The 18,094-nt window shown below is 38.7% G+C and overlaps 2 protein-coding genes across 2 annotated transcripts; one reads left to right on the forward strand and one right to left on the reverse strand.

The window, feature by feature from the left end:
- Window positions 1-1,056: 1,056 nt before the first annotated feature.
- On the reverse strand, window positions 1,057-4,142 carry pcdh20 (protocadherin 20). The gene is made up of 2 exons (XM_037675911.1): window positions 4,057-4,142; window positions 1,057-3,579 (listed from the first exon to the last, which is right to left on the reverse strand). The coding sequence occupies exons 1-2, from the start codon at window positions 4,096-4,098 to the stop codon at window positions 1,057-1,059; spliced, it is 2,565 nt and encodes an 854-aa protein (XP_037531839.1). The 5' UTR covers window positions 4,099-4,142.
- Window positions 4,143-8,489: 4,347 nt separating this feature from the next.
- Window positions 8,490-17,894, forward strand: si:dkey-27i16.2 (regulator of cell cycle RGCC-like). The gene is made up of 5 exons (XM_037675912.1): window positions 8,490-8,518; window positions 9,590-9,754; window positions 11,594-11,674; window positions 17,031-17,093; window positions 17,691-17,894. The coding sequence occupies exons 1-5, from the start codon at window positions 8,497-8,499 to the stop codon at window positions 17,696-17,698; spliced, it is 339 nt and encodes a 112-aa protein (XP_037531840.1). The 5' UTR covers window positions 8,490-8,496; the 3' UTR covers window positions 17,699-17,894.
- Window positions 17,895-18,094: the final 200 nt, after the last annotated feature.

Consider the following 18,094-nt stretch of genomic DNA (forward strand, 5'->3'; position numbering starts at 1 on the left):
TATTCTCCACTCTAGGCAGGTTGTTGAACATTGTGTTTTACAGACTCTGTCTCGTTGCGTTCCTTCATTTTTCCTCACACATGCGTGCAACGAACACTTCACAACGCTGTACAGATAAAAGGGCTTTTGGAAACACGAATCCCTCCCCTCCTTGTGTAATTGTGCTTCCAGAATTGTAAACACATTGTATCCTGACTCATTCATATTTAATGGATCGCTTAACCTGCTTTAGATCTAAAACGCGTTCTCTTAAATGCATCAAAGCAAGAAGCCTGTTTTGAATATCTGAACAAAGATTGTGCATGGGTTATTAAAATGAGCACACCTGTTGTGATTCCGTGGGTTCAGAACAGTTGTTTTGTCAGTTCTGGATGCAATCCAAGGTTGTGGGTGAGAAGCGGTGTTATCAAGTGACGGCTGCCAGGCGGAGACTTTAGCTGTTTGTGTGCTTTCCCTCTGCCGCCTCTCACCTGTACGCAGACCTGAGCTTGTCTTTGGGTTACTTCTTTAGAGACTTTCATCACTCTCCCACTGAAGGAACATTAAACCCTTTTGTGTGTCTAAACACTGTAGGCTCCCCATCACTCAGAGTCAGAAATTCGAGAGAGGCCCAATTAACTTAGCAGACGATTACCTCAATTTTCCTACTTAACCTGGGATTTCTTAAAGTTAATGACAGCAGTGCTGGCATTTACCACTGACTTCCTGGGATATGTGATATCTTTCAGTGTACATCATCCATGTTATATCTATAGTGTAAGAGACAATTGTCTTTGCTGTTAAAAAAGTTTCTTATCAGAGCATTTTCTATGTTTTGCTGGTGGAGCACATCGTGTGGGGTTCTTATTGAAAAGCTAATGGGCTTCATTCCTACACAGTGTCTGGTTTTTTGCTCTCAACAAATATCCAGATACAGTGTTTCAGAATCGTCAATTTTTTTTTAATCGTCTTTTTTGTAATGCAAGAAGCCCAAGACAAACACTACAAAGATGTTTAATTCTTTGGCTGTTATCCTGGAAACTGTGAGTGAGATTACGCTTTGTTTGCTTTATTCTGTCATTCATCAGAATAATATTTGTCCTTGAGCCTGAGTGGAATCTCATTCTCTTTTATGTATTCCCTCTTGGGTTTTTGTAGACTTTTATATTTCAAATATAAACACAATGTTACCAGAAACAAAACTAAGGATACCAGCATCAAAATCATGCCGACATACATGTAGAGATCGGATCGAACAGGTTTCACCTCACAGATGGGGGCCATTGAGGGACTTTGAACCAAATCAGATGTCCCCGTCCATGTAGGTGCTCTGTCCAAAGTGCAGTGCTCTGTGCTTTCGTTAACCAGCAGATTAACCCAAACAGTTGTATAAAGTGGAGTTGGCTTCCCGTTGTCTCTCACTACAATGAAGAGATGATGCATCCCCATGTCTTTTTGTGAAAGCTGATGATTTAGGGTGATGTCACCCGATCTTGAGTCTACCTGGAAGGGGTTGGTTTGTTGTGCTGGCCCTGGTGCGATGACAGAATACGTGATCTCAGAATTTAACCCAGAGTCTTCGTCGATGGCGTAGATTTTTGTAATCGTTGACCCTACCAGGGTACTTGGGGAGAGGGCCAAACATGAGGAGTTGCTGCTGGGTAGAATCACTTTTGGCTGGTTGTCATTGATGTCCTCCACAAAGACAGTCACTATGGCAGTGGAAGTTAAAGCGACTGGGTATCCACTGTCACTAACCAACACGTAAAGTTCATAATGGTCTACTGTTTCACGGTCCAGGCTGGTGGTGGTCCTCAGTGTCCTTTGGGTGTTATCCACGACAAAAGGTGTGCTGCTGTTTCCAAGTCGCAGTTCTGTGCTCCCGTTTTCTCCTTCATCTAGGTCTATCACCTCTATCCTTCCCACCTGGGTAAACGGTGGAGCGTTCTCTGGGATGAAGAAGATGAAGTGAGGGGTAGAAAAAACAGGTGCATTGTCATTCTGGTCCAGAACACGAATAATTATAGTGGCTTGGGACTCCAGTGGAGGAGAGCCACTATCTCGAGCAAACACAGTGAGCTTGTATTCTTGCTGCTGTTCCCTATCCAGAGGAGCCAACACAGACATCTGACCTGTGTCTGAGTCAATGGTGAAGATGGCAGATGTGTATTCGTGCAGCCTGTATGTCACCCTGCCTTTGTTGCCACTGTCTGCATCAGAAGCTGACACCTGCAGCAGCGTTATTCCAGGTTGGTTGTTCTCCTCCACCTCCAGCTGGTAGTGAGACTGGAGGAAGTGTGGAGCATTGTCATTGACGTCCTCCACCATCACTCGGATCACTTGCCTAGACAGAGAAATCACAGAGCTTTCAGATGAGATCCCTTGCACTACCACTGAAATGTGATACTCACTTTGTATCTCATAGTCTAGAGGCTTTGAAGTAGAAAGCAGATATTTGCCACTTTGTGGGCTCAAAGAGAAAGGCATGTCACCCTCAATGGCAAGAGATGAGCCTTTAGAGCTACTGTCACCCTCCAGCTCTAAAACAGCTAAGACAGTGGGGGGCTGGTTCTCTGGTAACACCATAGTCTGATTGTGATGCTCAGCTATGAATCCGATCTTGATTGTGAGATCTTGGGTTGCCTTGGGGAGCACAGATATGGTTACCCAAGTGTCTGCTGGGGGGCAGTGAGGGCCGCTGGCTAACACTTTTAACACCAGCTCCTCTGAATTGTTGTTCTGGAGGTCTTGTTTTAATCTGATGTACCCAGTGCGACTATCAAGGGTTAAAAGCTTCTTGGCTCTTTCAGAGACCTGGGGGCTTAGTGAATAAACAATGGCACCGTTTGGACCTGTGTCTGGGTCTGTGGCGATAACCCGAGTTACCACCATATTCTTTGGAGAGTCTCCTGGAATGGTGGTACTGCGTGGACTGTCAGGACCAAAGCTTGGACAGTTGTCATTAACATCTGTCACTGTAACTGTTAAAACCACTGAAGTATTCAAAGGGTGTGTACCACAATCAGTGGCCACCAGCTGCATCTGATACAGGTCCCGAATTTCCCTATCCAGTGCTGTTTGTACAACCAGCATTATTAAAAGTTCATCTTCTTTAGCCTTTATGGAGAAATCTCCTCCAGACCCTTGCAGATGGTAACTTAGTTGTCCGTTATGTCCGGTATCTGCGTCCTGAGCCAGGTCATCTAGGACGAAGCTGCTCCCTACAGCTACATCCTCAGACACCTTCAGGCGTATTTCACTGTTTTGAAAATGTGGTGCATTGTCATTGATGTCCTCTATTATCACAGGGAACTGTACAAGGTCTCCTGAGGGTCCCACAATAGCATTGTGCAGAACAAAGCATCCTTCAGCTTTTGTCTCCTCAGGGCAGAGGCTTTCACGATCTATCCTGCGCTCATTAGTATAAAAATTCCCAGTGTGTTCGTCCATCCACAGGTACTCCTGGGTCAGGAGCTGGTATGGAGGCTGGAAATGTTTGCTCAGCGATCCGACCAGAGTATCAGGCTTCCGTTCTTCTTGAACAGAAAACTGGATAGATCCACATGTGACCTGACTGGTGTGGATTATAACCAGCAAGATCTGAGCACAGGAGAAGGGGGGAAAAAAAAAAGAACAAATCATCTATCTGTATTTACAATTCAGTTTTACTTGAACCTGAAAAGAGTTTAAAAGGTATTTATCCTTTTAGTGACAACTCATGGCTCAGTGAGCTTTCTGAGACACAGGTACAATAGTGGTATTGTCATAGCTCTCATTTATCTCCAACCTGTTACTCTCTCAAACAAATAACACACCAAAACAAATAGAAGAAGGGACATTTTTGTCTTATATATTTACATTTATAACTCAAAGACTCACATCTTTCGCCTTCAGGAGATTTTCAACACGCATAATATCCCATAAAACCAACAGTTTCTCAGTGCCTTCATGTTTTAATACAGTATTTTTAAATTGTGTACTCACGAATAACGTTCCAGTTGCCCTTTTACTCATTCAAAAACACAAAGACAGTAATTAGACGCCAATGAAATTGACGTTCCCTTTTGTCTCACTGACCTGCAGGAGTCCAGCCCAGTTCATATTATAAGGGAGTCCCATGGCCCATTGCCCTCACACATGTTACCCAAGTCCCCCGGCAGCGAGTGATCACTGAGCACCGCGGCAGCACTCTAAACCTGCACACCTGAAGGCATAATTCATTGATGCCCCTCCTACAACACGTACCTTGCTTGTCCAACTGAAAATCTGTATGAGATCTAGAGTTACAACTGGTTTACCTACACGAGACCGAAAACTTGTTTGTGTGATCGCAGCTGAAAAAATGCGTGAGCTCTGGTTTTGTACAAACATGTTGCTTCTAAAGTGCACAGGACAGGACCGACTTGTTAACATCAAACGTGCACTTAGGCAACAGTCGTTTTATTTGTTTTTCCCCCAAGCACACCTTCTTCTGTTCATCATGTTTGAATATGTTTCTCTAAGCATTTAGGTTTGAGGCTCTTCTCTTTAGGAAACACCTATTACTGAGGTGTTATTGTAGTTCTGACAGTTATCAGTTATTTTCAATTTGTAATGCATTCCTATGTGGGAGCATGAACAGACAAACTGATATTGTCTTCAACAACAACAGAAAAGTAACTGTAACTATGAAAAATGTTAAAAACATTTCAAATTCTAATTCTAATGTTTATCTGGACCATATTTTTTACACTGCACTCTGGGTTTGCATCTATCATATGTAGTTTAAAGGGATATTTTGTCTGTTTTGAAGAAGGATTCTGTAGAAAGGAAATGAACAATTAGTATCTTACTTGCTGTAGATAACGCTTTGAATGGCCTCAGTTTGCAAAAAACAATGTACAATTCTGACCGTGTGATCAGTCAAGATCAGGGCTTAATTTGTAAACCGACTGATGCTGTAATGCACGGGGGAGGGAGAGGGCTGGGGGTCCTCCCCCAGAAAACTTTGAATAAAGTAGATGTTATTTCATGCATTTTGGTGTATTTTAACAGGTTTTTAAACATCTACATTTACCTACATTTGTAAACACTCCACTTCTGTCAAGCATCCTACACCCCCCTACCCCCTTCAACAATTTCCTTAGATAACTTGCCATGGCAGGGAGCTCATTTTGTCTCTGTGATCTTTTTTGACTGGGGTGGGGGTGGGAGGAAGCGGGAGAGACACTTATGAGCTGCGTGCTGTTTGCAGTTTTCGAGCGGGGGGGTGGGGTGTTTCAGCATGAGCACTGCCTTAAGCTTTTTAGCTATCTCGCCTGTATTGCATTACGCCAGTGGTGCCAATGGGTGTGTGTATGTGTGTGTGTGTGGGTGGGCACAGTTCAGTTTGGAAAGTGGGGCGCTCGATTCTGTTAATGGGGCGGGGCTTCCCGCTTGTATAATGGTAGGGGAAACACTGCCCTTACTTGATAGTTCCGAGCCTGACACTGTCCCTGCTCTAGGCACCTCCTCCGTCTGTTCGCAGCTGCCTGTGGACTCCTGCCTGCGTAGATTACCACCTGGTTAGCTCAGCACTCACCTCCACCACTTTTTTTAGGGGCGGAGATTTTTTAAGTGTAGACACGGAAATGCTACTTGAAGAGGCAGATCTTACGTAAGTAGCTGTTGTGTTTAAAATTAGTGTTTATGTCATTATTTTCAGTTTACATATCCAACACAAGTTTTATTTATTTAAGGCAGTCATATTTGATCATAACTTTATTATTAGTAAGCCTGAGAGTTGCTGGATCATAGCAAACAGTCACCAGGACACACCTTGTCAAAATAAGAGAGTTCATAGATCCTGTTCCATCAGGATCCGGCTCAAATTAAACCCTGGTCAAGATCAAACAAGATTGTCACAATTTTTAACAACTCTAATTATCAAAATGTCATTGCAGATCATGCAAGGGTTTTCTACCACACAATTCTGCTGTACATGCTTGTTTACATAGAATTTTATGGTTATTTGCAAGAGCAAAAATGTCAGGACCAGCAAGATGTACAAAGTAACACATGTCATGGGTCAGTTCTGTCATGATTTTTATGTTTGTTATAAAAGCACCACTTGTTTTTGTGTAGAATACTTGTCTATGCACATTGTTTTTTTTACCCTCCTGTGTTCACTTTATACCAACTTTGGCTTGTTTGGTACTCACCTTGACAGCCAACCCCAAGTTTATGATTGAAACTGCAGGAAAACACTTTATAAATGAAGATATGCAGATTTAGACCAGTTGTAAAAATAATTATTATCATCATTGACATGGTTTTGACACCTGGATATATTTTCTGTTAAAGGAGGCCTTCCTTTCAGGTGTCAAAATACAACTTGACCTGGCTTGAGGTGGGTTGGAGATGCCCATGACACACAGGTTCAAGATAAATCCTTTGAGAAAATGTTGCTGCACAAACTTTTTGAACATGTTCAAAACTCAAGACTGCAAATCACTACAACTCATGTGAGGAGGCTGAGAACGTCTGCAGATTCTCTTGCCAATGCTGTTTACCAACATGCTCACTGTGTTGCTACCTTTAGCTCATCATGCTGTCAAACTTAAACTCCATTTCTCCAAACTAAGGCTGTTCAAAGACTTATCTACAACAGGTAAGATATTGCTTGTTTACAACCTTTCCACAAAACCTAGTATTGGCTTGAATACCACTTTATAGATAAAACAAAATAAGAGTGAATAAAATTCTTTAATTAGCTAAAACATTAAAAATAAACAGTAAAAACACTGTAGTGTAATATGGGGGTGTCACTTGTAAAGTTACACATTAACAACAATATTTTGGTTTATTTAGCCTTTCATAAAAAAATATTTTTTTTTTTTCAAAGTTCAAATTTCACTATGTTATTCATATATTTATAAATGTCATAGATCCAAACTAAATATTTAATTTACAAGCTAAATATTTAGTTTACAAACTAAATACTTAACTTGCAAGTTAAATATTTAGTTAGCAAGATAAATATTTCGCTCCACACTAAATGTTTAGGTTACAAACAAAATGTTTATGTCCAAGCTAAATGTTTAATTTACAAACTAAATATTTAACTTCCAAGTTAAATATTTAGTTAGTAAACTAAATATTTAGGTGTAAATTAAATATTTAATTTCCAAGCTAAATAGTTATTTTCAAAACTAAACATTTAATTTCTAAGCTAAACATTTAATCCCTAAACTAAATGTTTAATTTGCTAATTAAATATTTAGCTTGGACCTAAATATTTATTCGCTAAGCTAAACATTTAATTTCCAAAATAAGTATTTAATTTGCTAACAAAATATTTAGCTCGGACCTAAATATTTATCTTGCTAGCTAAATATTTAGTTTGTAAATCAAACATTTAGCTTGGACATAAACATTTAGTTTGTAAACCAATTATTGAGAGTGGAGCTAAATATTTAGCTTGCTAACCAAACGTTTAGCTCAGACCCAATGTTGAATATTTAGCTAGCAAGTTAAACATTTAACTTGGACATAAACATTTAGTTTGTAAATTAAATATTGAGCGTGGAGCAAAAATATTTAGCTTGCTAACTAAATATTTAACTTGTAAGTTAAATATTTAGTTAGCAAGCTAAATATTTAGCTCATAAATAAAATATTTAGTTTGAAACTATGACATTTATAAATGTATGAATAACATAGTGAAAATATGACTTTGGAAAAAAAAGATTTTTTTCTCATGAAAGGCTAAATAAACCAAAATATTGCTGTTAATTTTTGACTGTGTACCTACCCCGTAGTGTAAGCTAAATTTATTAGAAGTAATAATAACTCTTAAAGGCTTTTTTTTTTTTTTTACCTTTTCAAGCTTCCTTTTTGGTTTAAATTTGAAGTGAGGACAACTTATGTATAGACTATAGCATTACTATACTGTAGTAGTAAAAGTACATCCTTAAAGGATTCCAGATTCTTCACCATTAACCAAAGGTAAAAAAATGGCATCAGTTTGTCCTGAGACCAGCTCTGTAGAAGGTGAGGGACCTCTGTAGGCAGAACTAAGTTCTGCACGCCTCACCACAAAGCTTGTGTGTGTGTTTTCCCTTGCAAAAGCAATTCATCTAATCAAGAACTTGAAAACTCTCAATTTAGGTTTGAGAGTCATGTGACCTGGCATCAGATTTTCCTGCACAAAAAAAGAAAAGAAAAGAAAAACAAGAAAGAAAGAGAGAGAAACTTTGAAACAGCAAACCCCCACATTAACTCCTGATGGTCTCTCTCATTTTAAAGGCATGTGAGCTATTTCCCCTCTTCTGGTTGCATAACGGTTTATTCATATCTCTGTCATTTTACTTTCCGCCCTCTTCCCCCCACCCCCAGTTTACAGCAAACTTTGAGGTTTTCCTGTGACGTGATTGGTCGGACAGATCCTCTAACTGAGCTGCTGAAGAATAAAACTCCAGTGCTGCCTGTCAGCAGCTTCAAAAAGTTCCTTTGAGCAGAAAAACACACTGAACGTTGAGTTTTTCCCACAGATCCAACATGTCTTCAGACATCCTCGCCGGTGAGTCCAACTTGACTTAATAACTTTATTGATAAATTATAGAAAATTGAACAATTTGTTAAGTCAGAAGGTTCTTATGATATCACAGTTTTAAGACTTTAAGTTTACATCAATTTACCCCAATTTGACATTTTTATCAAATTCTTTTTTATACATGTGCATTTCACACTTTTTAGTCTTTTATTTTATTATTTTATTTAATTGGTCATGAATGTATATTTAAACATCAGAATTAAAAAAATACATAAACAAATGATAACTTTCAGTTTTTTTTAAAAGGAAGACAAAAACCTTTGCTTTATGACGTTAACTTAAAACATGGTATATTGTATTGATGCTGATTAATAAATGATTTTACAAAAGTACTTCATTTTTCTAACGATATATTTCTCCGACACATTTATTGACAGTTAAGACAGACGTGTTTATTGACAGTTAAAGTTATCTGATGGAGCCAAATTATGTAAACTTTTTCTTTAAGATAATCATTTTCAATCACAGAACCATCATAAGGTAACAATAAAAAGGATTACCAAGTGATTCAACTTAAATATTCATAAAATAATAACAAATATAGTGAGGTTATATAAAATAAAATACCACATAATGGTAATAAATGTTATTAAATGTAAAAGATAATTTATAACAGGGTCCAACATGAAGAGAAATACACTACAACAGGAGGTTATGTCTGGATATTCCAAAACAGTGTTTTTATTAATATTCATAAATGATGAATGTAGGAAAAAGTTCCTTCCAGTAAAAATAACATTTATGTTAAAGTACCTAATTCTGCATGAATGACATGCCAGTAGGTCTGTACTGGTTTATTTGTAAAACAAATAAAAACGGTTGGCTTCCTGAGGGTCTTAATGTCTCCATAATGATTTCAATTTCAAGTTTATTAAGATTAAATGTTTAATTAAACATTTTCAGATGGTAAAGTCTTTAAATAACAGCTGTTTTTAAACCACTTATACATTTTTTGCTCTAACTGGGTTCAGTCAGTCTTGGAGTTTTCTTCCAGTGGTTTGTAACGCTTCTTTTTAACCACGGTCACATTTTCCACAGACTTTGTGTCGGAGCTGGGAGAGGAGCTGCAGGAGTTCCAGGATGTGGTGGAGGAGCTGAAAGCCCCCTCTCAGAGCAAACCTCACGCTTACCAGCACGTCCTGCACGAGGCGAAGAGCCGCACAGGCCAGGGCGACGACAGCGGAGTGGAAGACTCTGACTACAGTGAGTTTACACAACAGGATGAGGATCGTGCGCTCTCCCTGTGTTTTGATGGGAAAACAGTTTTTGTATGTTGTCCCTGCACTCAAGCATCTTTATTAGCCCCGACAAGTGCAGTTTGACATTTGAAGTCTGCTCACAATTAGCAGCACATCTCTACCAAAGTGGCTGTTCTGATAATGACAGCAGCCCCGTAAGAGAATGAACTCCAATTATGGAGAACCCATCTTTCCTAATGGTCCCTTTTTTTCTCCTTTCTATTGTTGCTCATTTGTCAACGGTTGGGAGATAAAAGAGGTGTTTTCCTCTGCTCCCCTGCGTCATCATTATTGGAACCATGTTGGCCCAGTAAAAGGCGAGCTGCTTGTTCTCAAGCTGACACGTGGGAGTCACTCGCAAACAGCTTTACCTTCATTGCCTTCAGATTAAAAAAAAATCTTTATTTATTTTTAATTATTTTTCCGTTCATATTTTTGCATTTTGACTACATCTATGCTTATTGCACACTGCTATTTTAACCGTTCACATATCAAAATGTTCAGGTCACTCCAGAGATGGCTGCTTTGACTTTTGGTATTTGAAACTGTACACTTTTCATAATATTTCACATTATTTACAGTTTTCCTACTGACATTATACTGTTATTTATACCTTATATACTGTTTCTTTTTATATTTTTTATATTTTTGGGTGTAACTGGGACCTTGAGTACACAGTTTTGTTCCACCTCATGTACCACATGTGAAGCGGATGACGACCTTGAACTTGAAATACTTTGAAATCTCAGAAATTCCTTCAAAAACATTTTTTTGTGAGATCTGCTTCAACTAACTTGTTCTGTTTTCTTGAGCTACCTTTACTTTTTAGCTATTGTTCTGCTAAAAATGATAAATTGCAGCTAGACTCAATACTTTTAGCTGTTAGTTACAGTTTTGCTACTTTTAGCTAGCCTTTTGACATTTTTTAGCTAGACTTCTTTATTTTTCACTTCTACTAAGCCTTTTGTTACTTTTAGTTGAAATGTATCAGTTTGCTAGTTTGGGATTATTTTTAGCCTTTTGATACTTTAAGCTGACCTTTAGCTCATTTTAACTTTCAGTTGAAGGCCATTGTGCTACTTTAGTTTTTAGCTAGCTTATTGCTAGTGTTAGATTTTAGGGAAGGTGGCGCAGAGGTTAGAGAAGGTGGGCCTGTGATCGGAAGATTGCTGGTTCAACTCCCGGTACAGATGACATCAAAATGTGGGATAGGTGAAGCACCCACACCTGCCTCCACCCTCATTTGCCCCACTGTGTGCCCTTGAGCAAGGCCCTGAACCCCAACCATCTGCTCCACCGGGCGCCCCACATAGCAGCTGTCTGCTCCACACAAAGGGCTGTGGTAGCTCGGTGGAACAGCCAGAAGAAGAAGAAAAAGAAGATAGTTTTAGATTGTTTTAAGCCTTTTGCTACTTTCAGCTTCTAACTATTTTTAGCTTATAGCACGCCTATTGATAATTTTAGCTAATTTTAACTTTCAGTTGCAGGAGGCCTTCTTTGGTAGGCCTATTGTCTTATGCTTCACTACTTTTAGCTTTTATCTCGCCGTTGACTGCATTTAGCTTCGATGCAGTGTTTTGCTACTTTTAACCAGCTTTTTGTCTTTATTTTATTATTATTAATTTTAGCTTTAACAGCAGTTTTAGGTTTTTTCAGCTCAACATTCACAATGTATTTAAAAAAAAAACAAGACGTTTTTATATCATACTCTTCTCATTATGTGCAGGTTGTGCATCACAGTCACTGATGATTTCCATGGAATGCCCCGAGTGCTTATTGTCTCATGTCGCTCTCTTCCCTTCAGGCAGTGGGACTTCTATGGGGAACAGTTTAAACACCAGTGAGGAGGAGCTCCACACTGCAGGAGTAACACAGACACAGAAAGGTACTGCATCTATGGCAAGCCCTTTTAACATAAAATCGAGTAGTCTGACTATCTGTAGTTACATTCTAGATATCTTAAATTGAGTTTTGACTAGGCACAATTACATTTTGACTAGTCAGAATGCTAATTTAAGATATCTTGAATTACATTCTGACTAGTCAGAATAACAATTCAAGATATCTTGAATTGCATTTTGACTAGTCAAAATGTAATTCAAGATATCTTAAATGACGTCACCTGATTCGTCATTTGACGGGTCAAACATCCGTAATTACAATTCAAGATATCTCGAATGTAATTATGACTAGTCAGAATGACACTTTTAGATATCTTGAATTAAGAAATGACGCGTAGGACCCGCGGCTGCTACTTAGCTGTTCAAACAGCTGCCTGCAGAATTTTGGGTGGCTGCAATGGCGCTAGCTGTTCTGGACAACATTGTTAGAAAATGCCACAACTTCCTGTGGCTATAGTGTTAGCGTTAGACAGTGAGGAAAATGGCTCAGTCTCTGCGCTGTTGTTTTTGTTCAGTTCCTGGTTGTTCTTGTGGGGCAAGAAAACCACCGTATCTGTCCTACCATGCTTTACTGCACTCACACAGCCTGCTTGAGTCACCATAATTAGGCAGTGTCTTACCTGAGAGAAGACTGACTGGCTTTTGGAGTTTTGTATGTGAATGTGAGGCCCATGTTTGTTTGTTTTGCAATTCTTAAGTATTATTCATATTTATTTTTGTTAATTTCATATTTATATTCCAGGTTGAAGGTGACAGTTGAGACTCGTGTAGTTCTGTTCCACAGTGTTTACTTGTAAACAAACCCAAGTGTCTTTTCTGTGTATAAATGATGTCCTTGGGTGAAAGTCCTAAGGTGGTGTTGCAGTAAGTTTATAAAATCAAAATAACATCCATACCCAAGCTTGTCACATGTATGTAAATTGTTCTAGTGTTACGTAGTTACCGGTAGATAGTTTGTTTTGAATTATTTTAAACATTCTTCAATTAAAACACACTTGAGCAGCATACTGTACTGTTTTTTTATTTGTGGATTGATTCAGTTGAATTACAAGGAAAACAAGTGCAATTTACAATATCTAGTAAAAACAAAAAACATGTAACTATTTAAGTTAACATTTTATAACTGTACACTATAAATTGATAGTGGATTATAGATATTTTATCAAATTATGTAATTTCAAATTAAATAAATTGGCACATTTATGTATTTTTCATGAATAACTATTTACAGTATTTACATCTAAAAAGTTAAGTCTGGTCCTCTGGACATTCAAAAAAACAAAACAAACAAAAAAGAAGAAGGTAGAAACATTTCGTCTTTCATCCGAAAGGCTTCTTCAGTCTGAGGTGCTGCTCAAAGTCAAAAGTCACTTTTATTGTCAAAAACTGCAACATGTACAGGACATACACAGGATTGAAATTACATTTCTCTCAGACCCCGGTGCAACAATAACCATTTAACATTAAAACATTTATTAAACATAAGCATAAAATGAAGTAATAAATGGTTCACACATTTACACATGGTTGTCAGCAGCAAACTGGTTATCCACTCTGAGAAGGTGCTATTTAAGAGACTGAGCTGAAAACAGCACCTCAGACTGAGGAAGTCTCTCGGATGAGAGACGAAACATTTTTACTTTTTGTGTGTGTTTGTTTTGCTTTTTGAATGTCCAGAGGACCAGACTTAACTTTTTTAGATTTTCCTACCTGGATCATTGAGCAGCATCAAGATATAGTATTTACAGTGATTCACAGCTTGAGACTGATTAAAAATATGAAGGAACAAAAGGGTGATTTATAAATTTTATGTTTCTTGCTGCATTGATATAAACACATGGATGAAGGTGTTGAAGTAAAACATGTCCAGTTTAGACTTCATCTGATCAATCAATCGATCATCAATCCATTCATCACACCATACCCGTTCAACAGTTATTGTTTAGTGTACCCCCTGATCATCTGAGCTGCCAGTGCTGTCAGCAGACTCCTCCTCCGCACTTCCTCTGTAAGCAACACGGAAAGTGGAAACAGCTAGCAGTAAGCCTTGGTTGTCGAAGCTGTACCCACGCAGGACATCTGGACTGCTCCCTGGTTCTGGCCTGTACTTCATGTGACACTTGCAAAGACTGAAGGTGCATAAGTTGACCGAGTGTGGCCACAAAACACATGTCGGGAAGACTATGCAGCATTGAAGGAAGAGCAGGAGGTCTGGAGCCATGTGGTGCAGAATGATGCTGCGCAGGACTTCTCAGGTGGACACTGGTGAGACCTCAGTGAGCCCTGTGGCACAGGACCAAGTCTGGATGGTACCAGCTCCAAAGCTGAGAGACCATCTCTAGGATAAGTGTGATAAGTGGTTGGGACTCCAGCAGGTGGTTTTTGTCCCGATGCCAGGATGTCAGGATCTGGAAGTGGTCCTACAAAACACACGAGTGACAGAATCACAATAAGTTTTGACAAAGGAAACATGGACATAAAAACATTAACCCAAAGGTTATACCTGTGAAAGCTCTGTAAAGCGTGGAGTGCAAACATCTTTTCACCACAGTTTTGAGCTTTCACACCACCACCACCTCGCTGGCAGGTTCAGGATGGATTCCCTTACAAGAAATAAACATAAAAATATGTCAAACTAAAAAATAAATAAATGTAAAGAGACAAGTGAGCAATTTTCTAGGACACAGTGGGACAGATTTGAGAGTTAAGATTTTTACTTAACTTGCAAATATTACTAATCCATAGAGGTTGAACCTGCATTTATTCATTACCTACAAAAACAAACAATTCTAAACAAGTTAGGAGAGAAAAATATATTTGACACAAGTAATATTGAGATTATGACAAATTTCACATGGCACTAATAATATACAGGTGGGAAAGTTATTACAGTTATTGTTATGAGAATCATAACCATCATATACTAAATAATGTAACAGAAAAGAATGTGTTCCACTCTTATTTTATTTTTTTACCTGTGTTCTTTGTCTGTGCCATCTTTGTAAATCTCTTGTGCGGGCCAGTACAGGAGGACCAGTTGGCAGCTGGAGTTGGGAGTAGTGGGCAGTCTGGTAAAAAAAAAAAAGTGCAACTACATGGTTACAAAAACCTTTACCAGCTGCACTTCTACAGAAATAAGCCAACATTTCTTTTTTCAACACACAATGAGATCTAAAATAGATCTGTTTTTAGCACACACACACACATATATATAATTAATACTTGTTATAACATATTTAGCTTTAAACAAGTAATAGATTGTATAATAGATGGATTCACTTAACACATCAACTTACATATACACAGCACGCTACATACACACACAAACATATGTTTGGCACTAATGGAACCTCATAAAAATATAATAAAAAAATGTATATCATGTCTGTCTCAAACACTCCAAATAATGTAGCACACTAAATTAGGCTTCTTTATTACGATGTTTATGCGCTTCATATGTTGTAGCTAGCGGTTAGCTTGCTAAGCTACGTCTTTTCTTACCTTGACAGCTGTGGATATTTTCTTCATGGAAGAGCTTTTATCCTTTCACGTTTATTAGTTCGAGAATTCGCCGCTGCGATTTCCTCCTCAGCAGCGAAAGAAAAGTTGGCAAATTAAGCAAAGATGTTGAAAAGAGAGACATTTCTCCTCAGTGCAAAGACTCGCAAAGCAGGAAGTGTCGGTTTCCGGTTGTCGTGAAAAAGACGTCGCAAAAAAAATCTTCTTGTTGCAGATACAATAAATAATCCGAGCTGCCGCGTTAAAAATCATGTTAAAAATACGAGCGTTGTGTTGGACTGACCTGATTTTGCAGATTATAAAATAAAAATGCTACAATGCCTTATGATTTTTCCGCCAAAATGCTACGTAAATCTGTGACGTTTTGACTAGTCAGAATAACAATTCAAGATATCTTGAATGTCATTCTGACTAGTCAAAATGTGAATTCAAGATATCTTAAATAGAAAAGCCGTCTACATGATAAAATATTCAAGATATCTTGAATTCATTTTGAGATATCTTAAAAGGAATTTTGACTAGTCATAAGTACAGTTCTAGATATCTTTAAGTTAGTTTTGCCTAGTCGTTATTTGCTTTCAAGATATCTACAATTTAATTTGCACTAGTCAAAACTTCATTTGTGATATCTACAAATACATTTAAGATATCTTGAATAATGACGTAATTTAAGATATCTTTAATTGTAATTATGACTAGTCAGAACTAAAAGTGAGATATCTTGAAAGCAAATAATGACTAGTCAAAATTAACTTAGAGATATCTAGAACTGTATTTTTGACTAGTCAAAATTCAGTTCAAGATATCTTGAATTGAAGCCTCCATACAACTCAATGGTAAATCTGACGTCATTATGACTAGTCAGAATGTAATTAGAGATATCTTAAATAGGTATTTTGACTAGTCAAAATGTAATTCAAGATATCTTAAATAACCAATATGTCTAGTCAAAACTCAGTTTCAGATATCTGGAATGTAAGCGTGGTGAATCCTATTTTATGTTAAAAGGGCTTGCCATACTGCATCCTCCTATCGGCCCATCTCCATCCAGATAGCCTTTGTTTTTTATCGTTGATCACTATCACTTTTGCACTCAAAGCCTCTAGGAGCTCTTTTGTTTTAACACAACAGAGCCCCTCCCGTTGCGACTGTAACTACTCAGCCTCCCGCTCTTTCAAAGTCCCCTGCAGTTTGTTTGCTGTTATTCACTCGCAGCTGCGCACATGTGTGTGCGCGTTTGTGTATGACGGGTTCTGATGTATTTAAATGCATGGATTGATAAAGTGAGTTGCATGAAAACAAGAGGCCTGACCCCGAAGGTGTCATTTGCTCTGCATGGTTTTCGTGCCCAGAGATCCTGCTGGAATCAAGCTGTCGAAGGTTTTGAGGCACATCTCTGCTACATATCATGCAACTTCAGGCATCAACCTTAAAATCCAAGAAAACAAATTAATTAGTTTTACAGACAATGGCATAACATTTGCTGTGGTAGTCGAAGATCATCCTAAGAGCTTACAGACTCAGATGCCTTTGTGCACATTGATACTATCAAGAATTGACCAAAAGGGCCAAAGCTTCAATAAATTTCCACATGAAATGGTTTTATTTCAAACTTAGGCATTAAAGAAATGTTGGGCAATAAGCGTTCCTTCAGGATATGCTAGGCTTTCTTTTTCTTCCTGGGATTTGGACGAGTGTTGAGCCAAAATACCACAGCCTGAGCTGCACTTTCCTGAACAAATGTTCCCTTTGGTGTTTTTTTTTTTTTTTAAATTAAAATTATTATATTCGTTTAACTCTTTCTCTACCATTCCATTGCAGCCAAGCTGGGAGACACAGATGAACTCCAGAGTTTTATCGACATGTTGGACCAGGAACTCGCTGGTGCGTATTTCGCTCCATCTCATCTTTCGTCCTTTTCACACTCGAGCCGACGAGCCAGCAGGCTGTGGCGTGTTCTGGTGGCAAACACACTGACAGGGCTTCGCACGCTTTGAAAAAAGAAATGGAACAAAACAAAATAAAAGCATGCAGCAGTAGCCACGTTTTTTCCCTCTCGTCTGTGGCCCTTCTGTTTATCTCTGAGCACCTTTTATGTGGAAATGCCAACGCTCGGGCACTAAGGTGGACTATCTACAAGCTCTTTTGTGTTAATGGTGCACTTGACTCCACGAGCATCATGATCCTCCTATCTGCACTAAGAGAGTGGTGCTTTACAGGTGCGTGAACTGCTCCGTGCACGCACATGGGCCGTAAAGAATAAAACATACATCTAATGCTGTCAACAGTTTCGACACGGAGAGAACTAATGTTGCAAATTAACCGTTACTCCCCCTCTATCTCTACAAGGCCAACCTATTAGTCAGTGCATGTTTGCTTGTGTGCGTTGATGTATGCCTGTGTGCATTTCTTTTTATAAACTCTTGTTGTTCTCTTTTTTCTTCTCTCGCATCCCCTCCCCAACCCACCCTTGTTTTGCAGAGATGTGAGACGAGATCGAGAGAGGGTGAGGCTCTGAGCAGAACACGAGATCTACACCAGAGCGGATCTGACGGAGCCAACGCTTCTGCCGCTTCAGGGCCGAAATGAAAACAAACAAAATCACCTTCAGAAACTAAAAGGACGCTTCATTCTGAAATACAACAACAGCCTCAGGTGCCTTTGGCCAGCGCCACGCCCAGCCAGCAACACGACGGCCCTCCAGCATCAGGTCCAAAATGTGTGACGCATTTCCCACAAAATAGACAATGTTTTCCATCTGTCCAAGAGGAATAGAAAGCACAACTTTTGGTTTTATTTAAAATCCTTAAATGCCAGCAAAGGGTCCTAATTCCTCCTTGCCATATTTATTTTTTAAGTCAGGATTTTTTTTTTCCTGCTTTATA

Source organism: Nematolebias whitei, chromosome 4 (genome assembly GCF_014905685.2).
Source record: "Nematolebias whitei isolate Nwh7 chromosome 4, NemWhi1, whole genome shotgun sequence".
In the NCBI taxonomy this organism is placed as follows: domain Eukaryota; kingdom Metazoa; phylum Chordata; class Actinopteri; order Cyprinodontiformes; family Rivulidae; genus Nematolebias; species Nematolebias whitei.

Excerpts from the sequence above, each read along its gene's own strand:
- pcdh20 (XM_037675911.1), bottom strand. The coding sequence starts at position 4,098 with ATGGGACTCCCTTATAATATGAACTGGGCTGGACTCCTGCAG. Across the intron at positions 3,580-4,056 it reads ACTGGGCTGGACTCCTGCAG|ATCTTGCTGGTTATAATCCA; the intron begins GTCAGTGAGACA and ends TCCTGTGCTCAG.
- si:dkey-27i16.2 (XM_037675912.1), top strand. The coding sequence starts at position 8,497 with ATGTCTTCAGACATCCTCGCCG. Across the intron at positions 8,519-9,589 it reads GTCTTCAGACATCCTCGCCG|ACTTTGTGTCGGAGCTGGGA; the intron begins GTGAGTCCAACT and ends CATTTTCCACAG. Across the intron at positions 11,675-17,030 it reads AGTAACACAGACACAGAAAG|CCAAGCTGGGAGACACAGAT; the intron begins GTACTGCATCTA and ends ATTCCATTGCAG.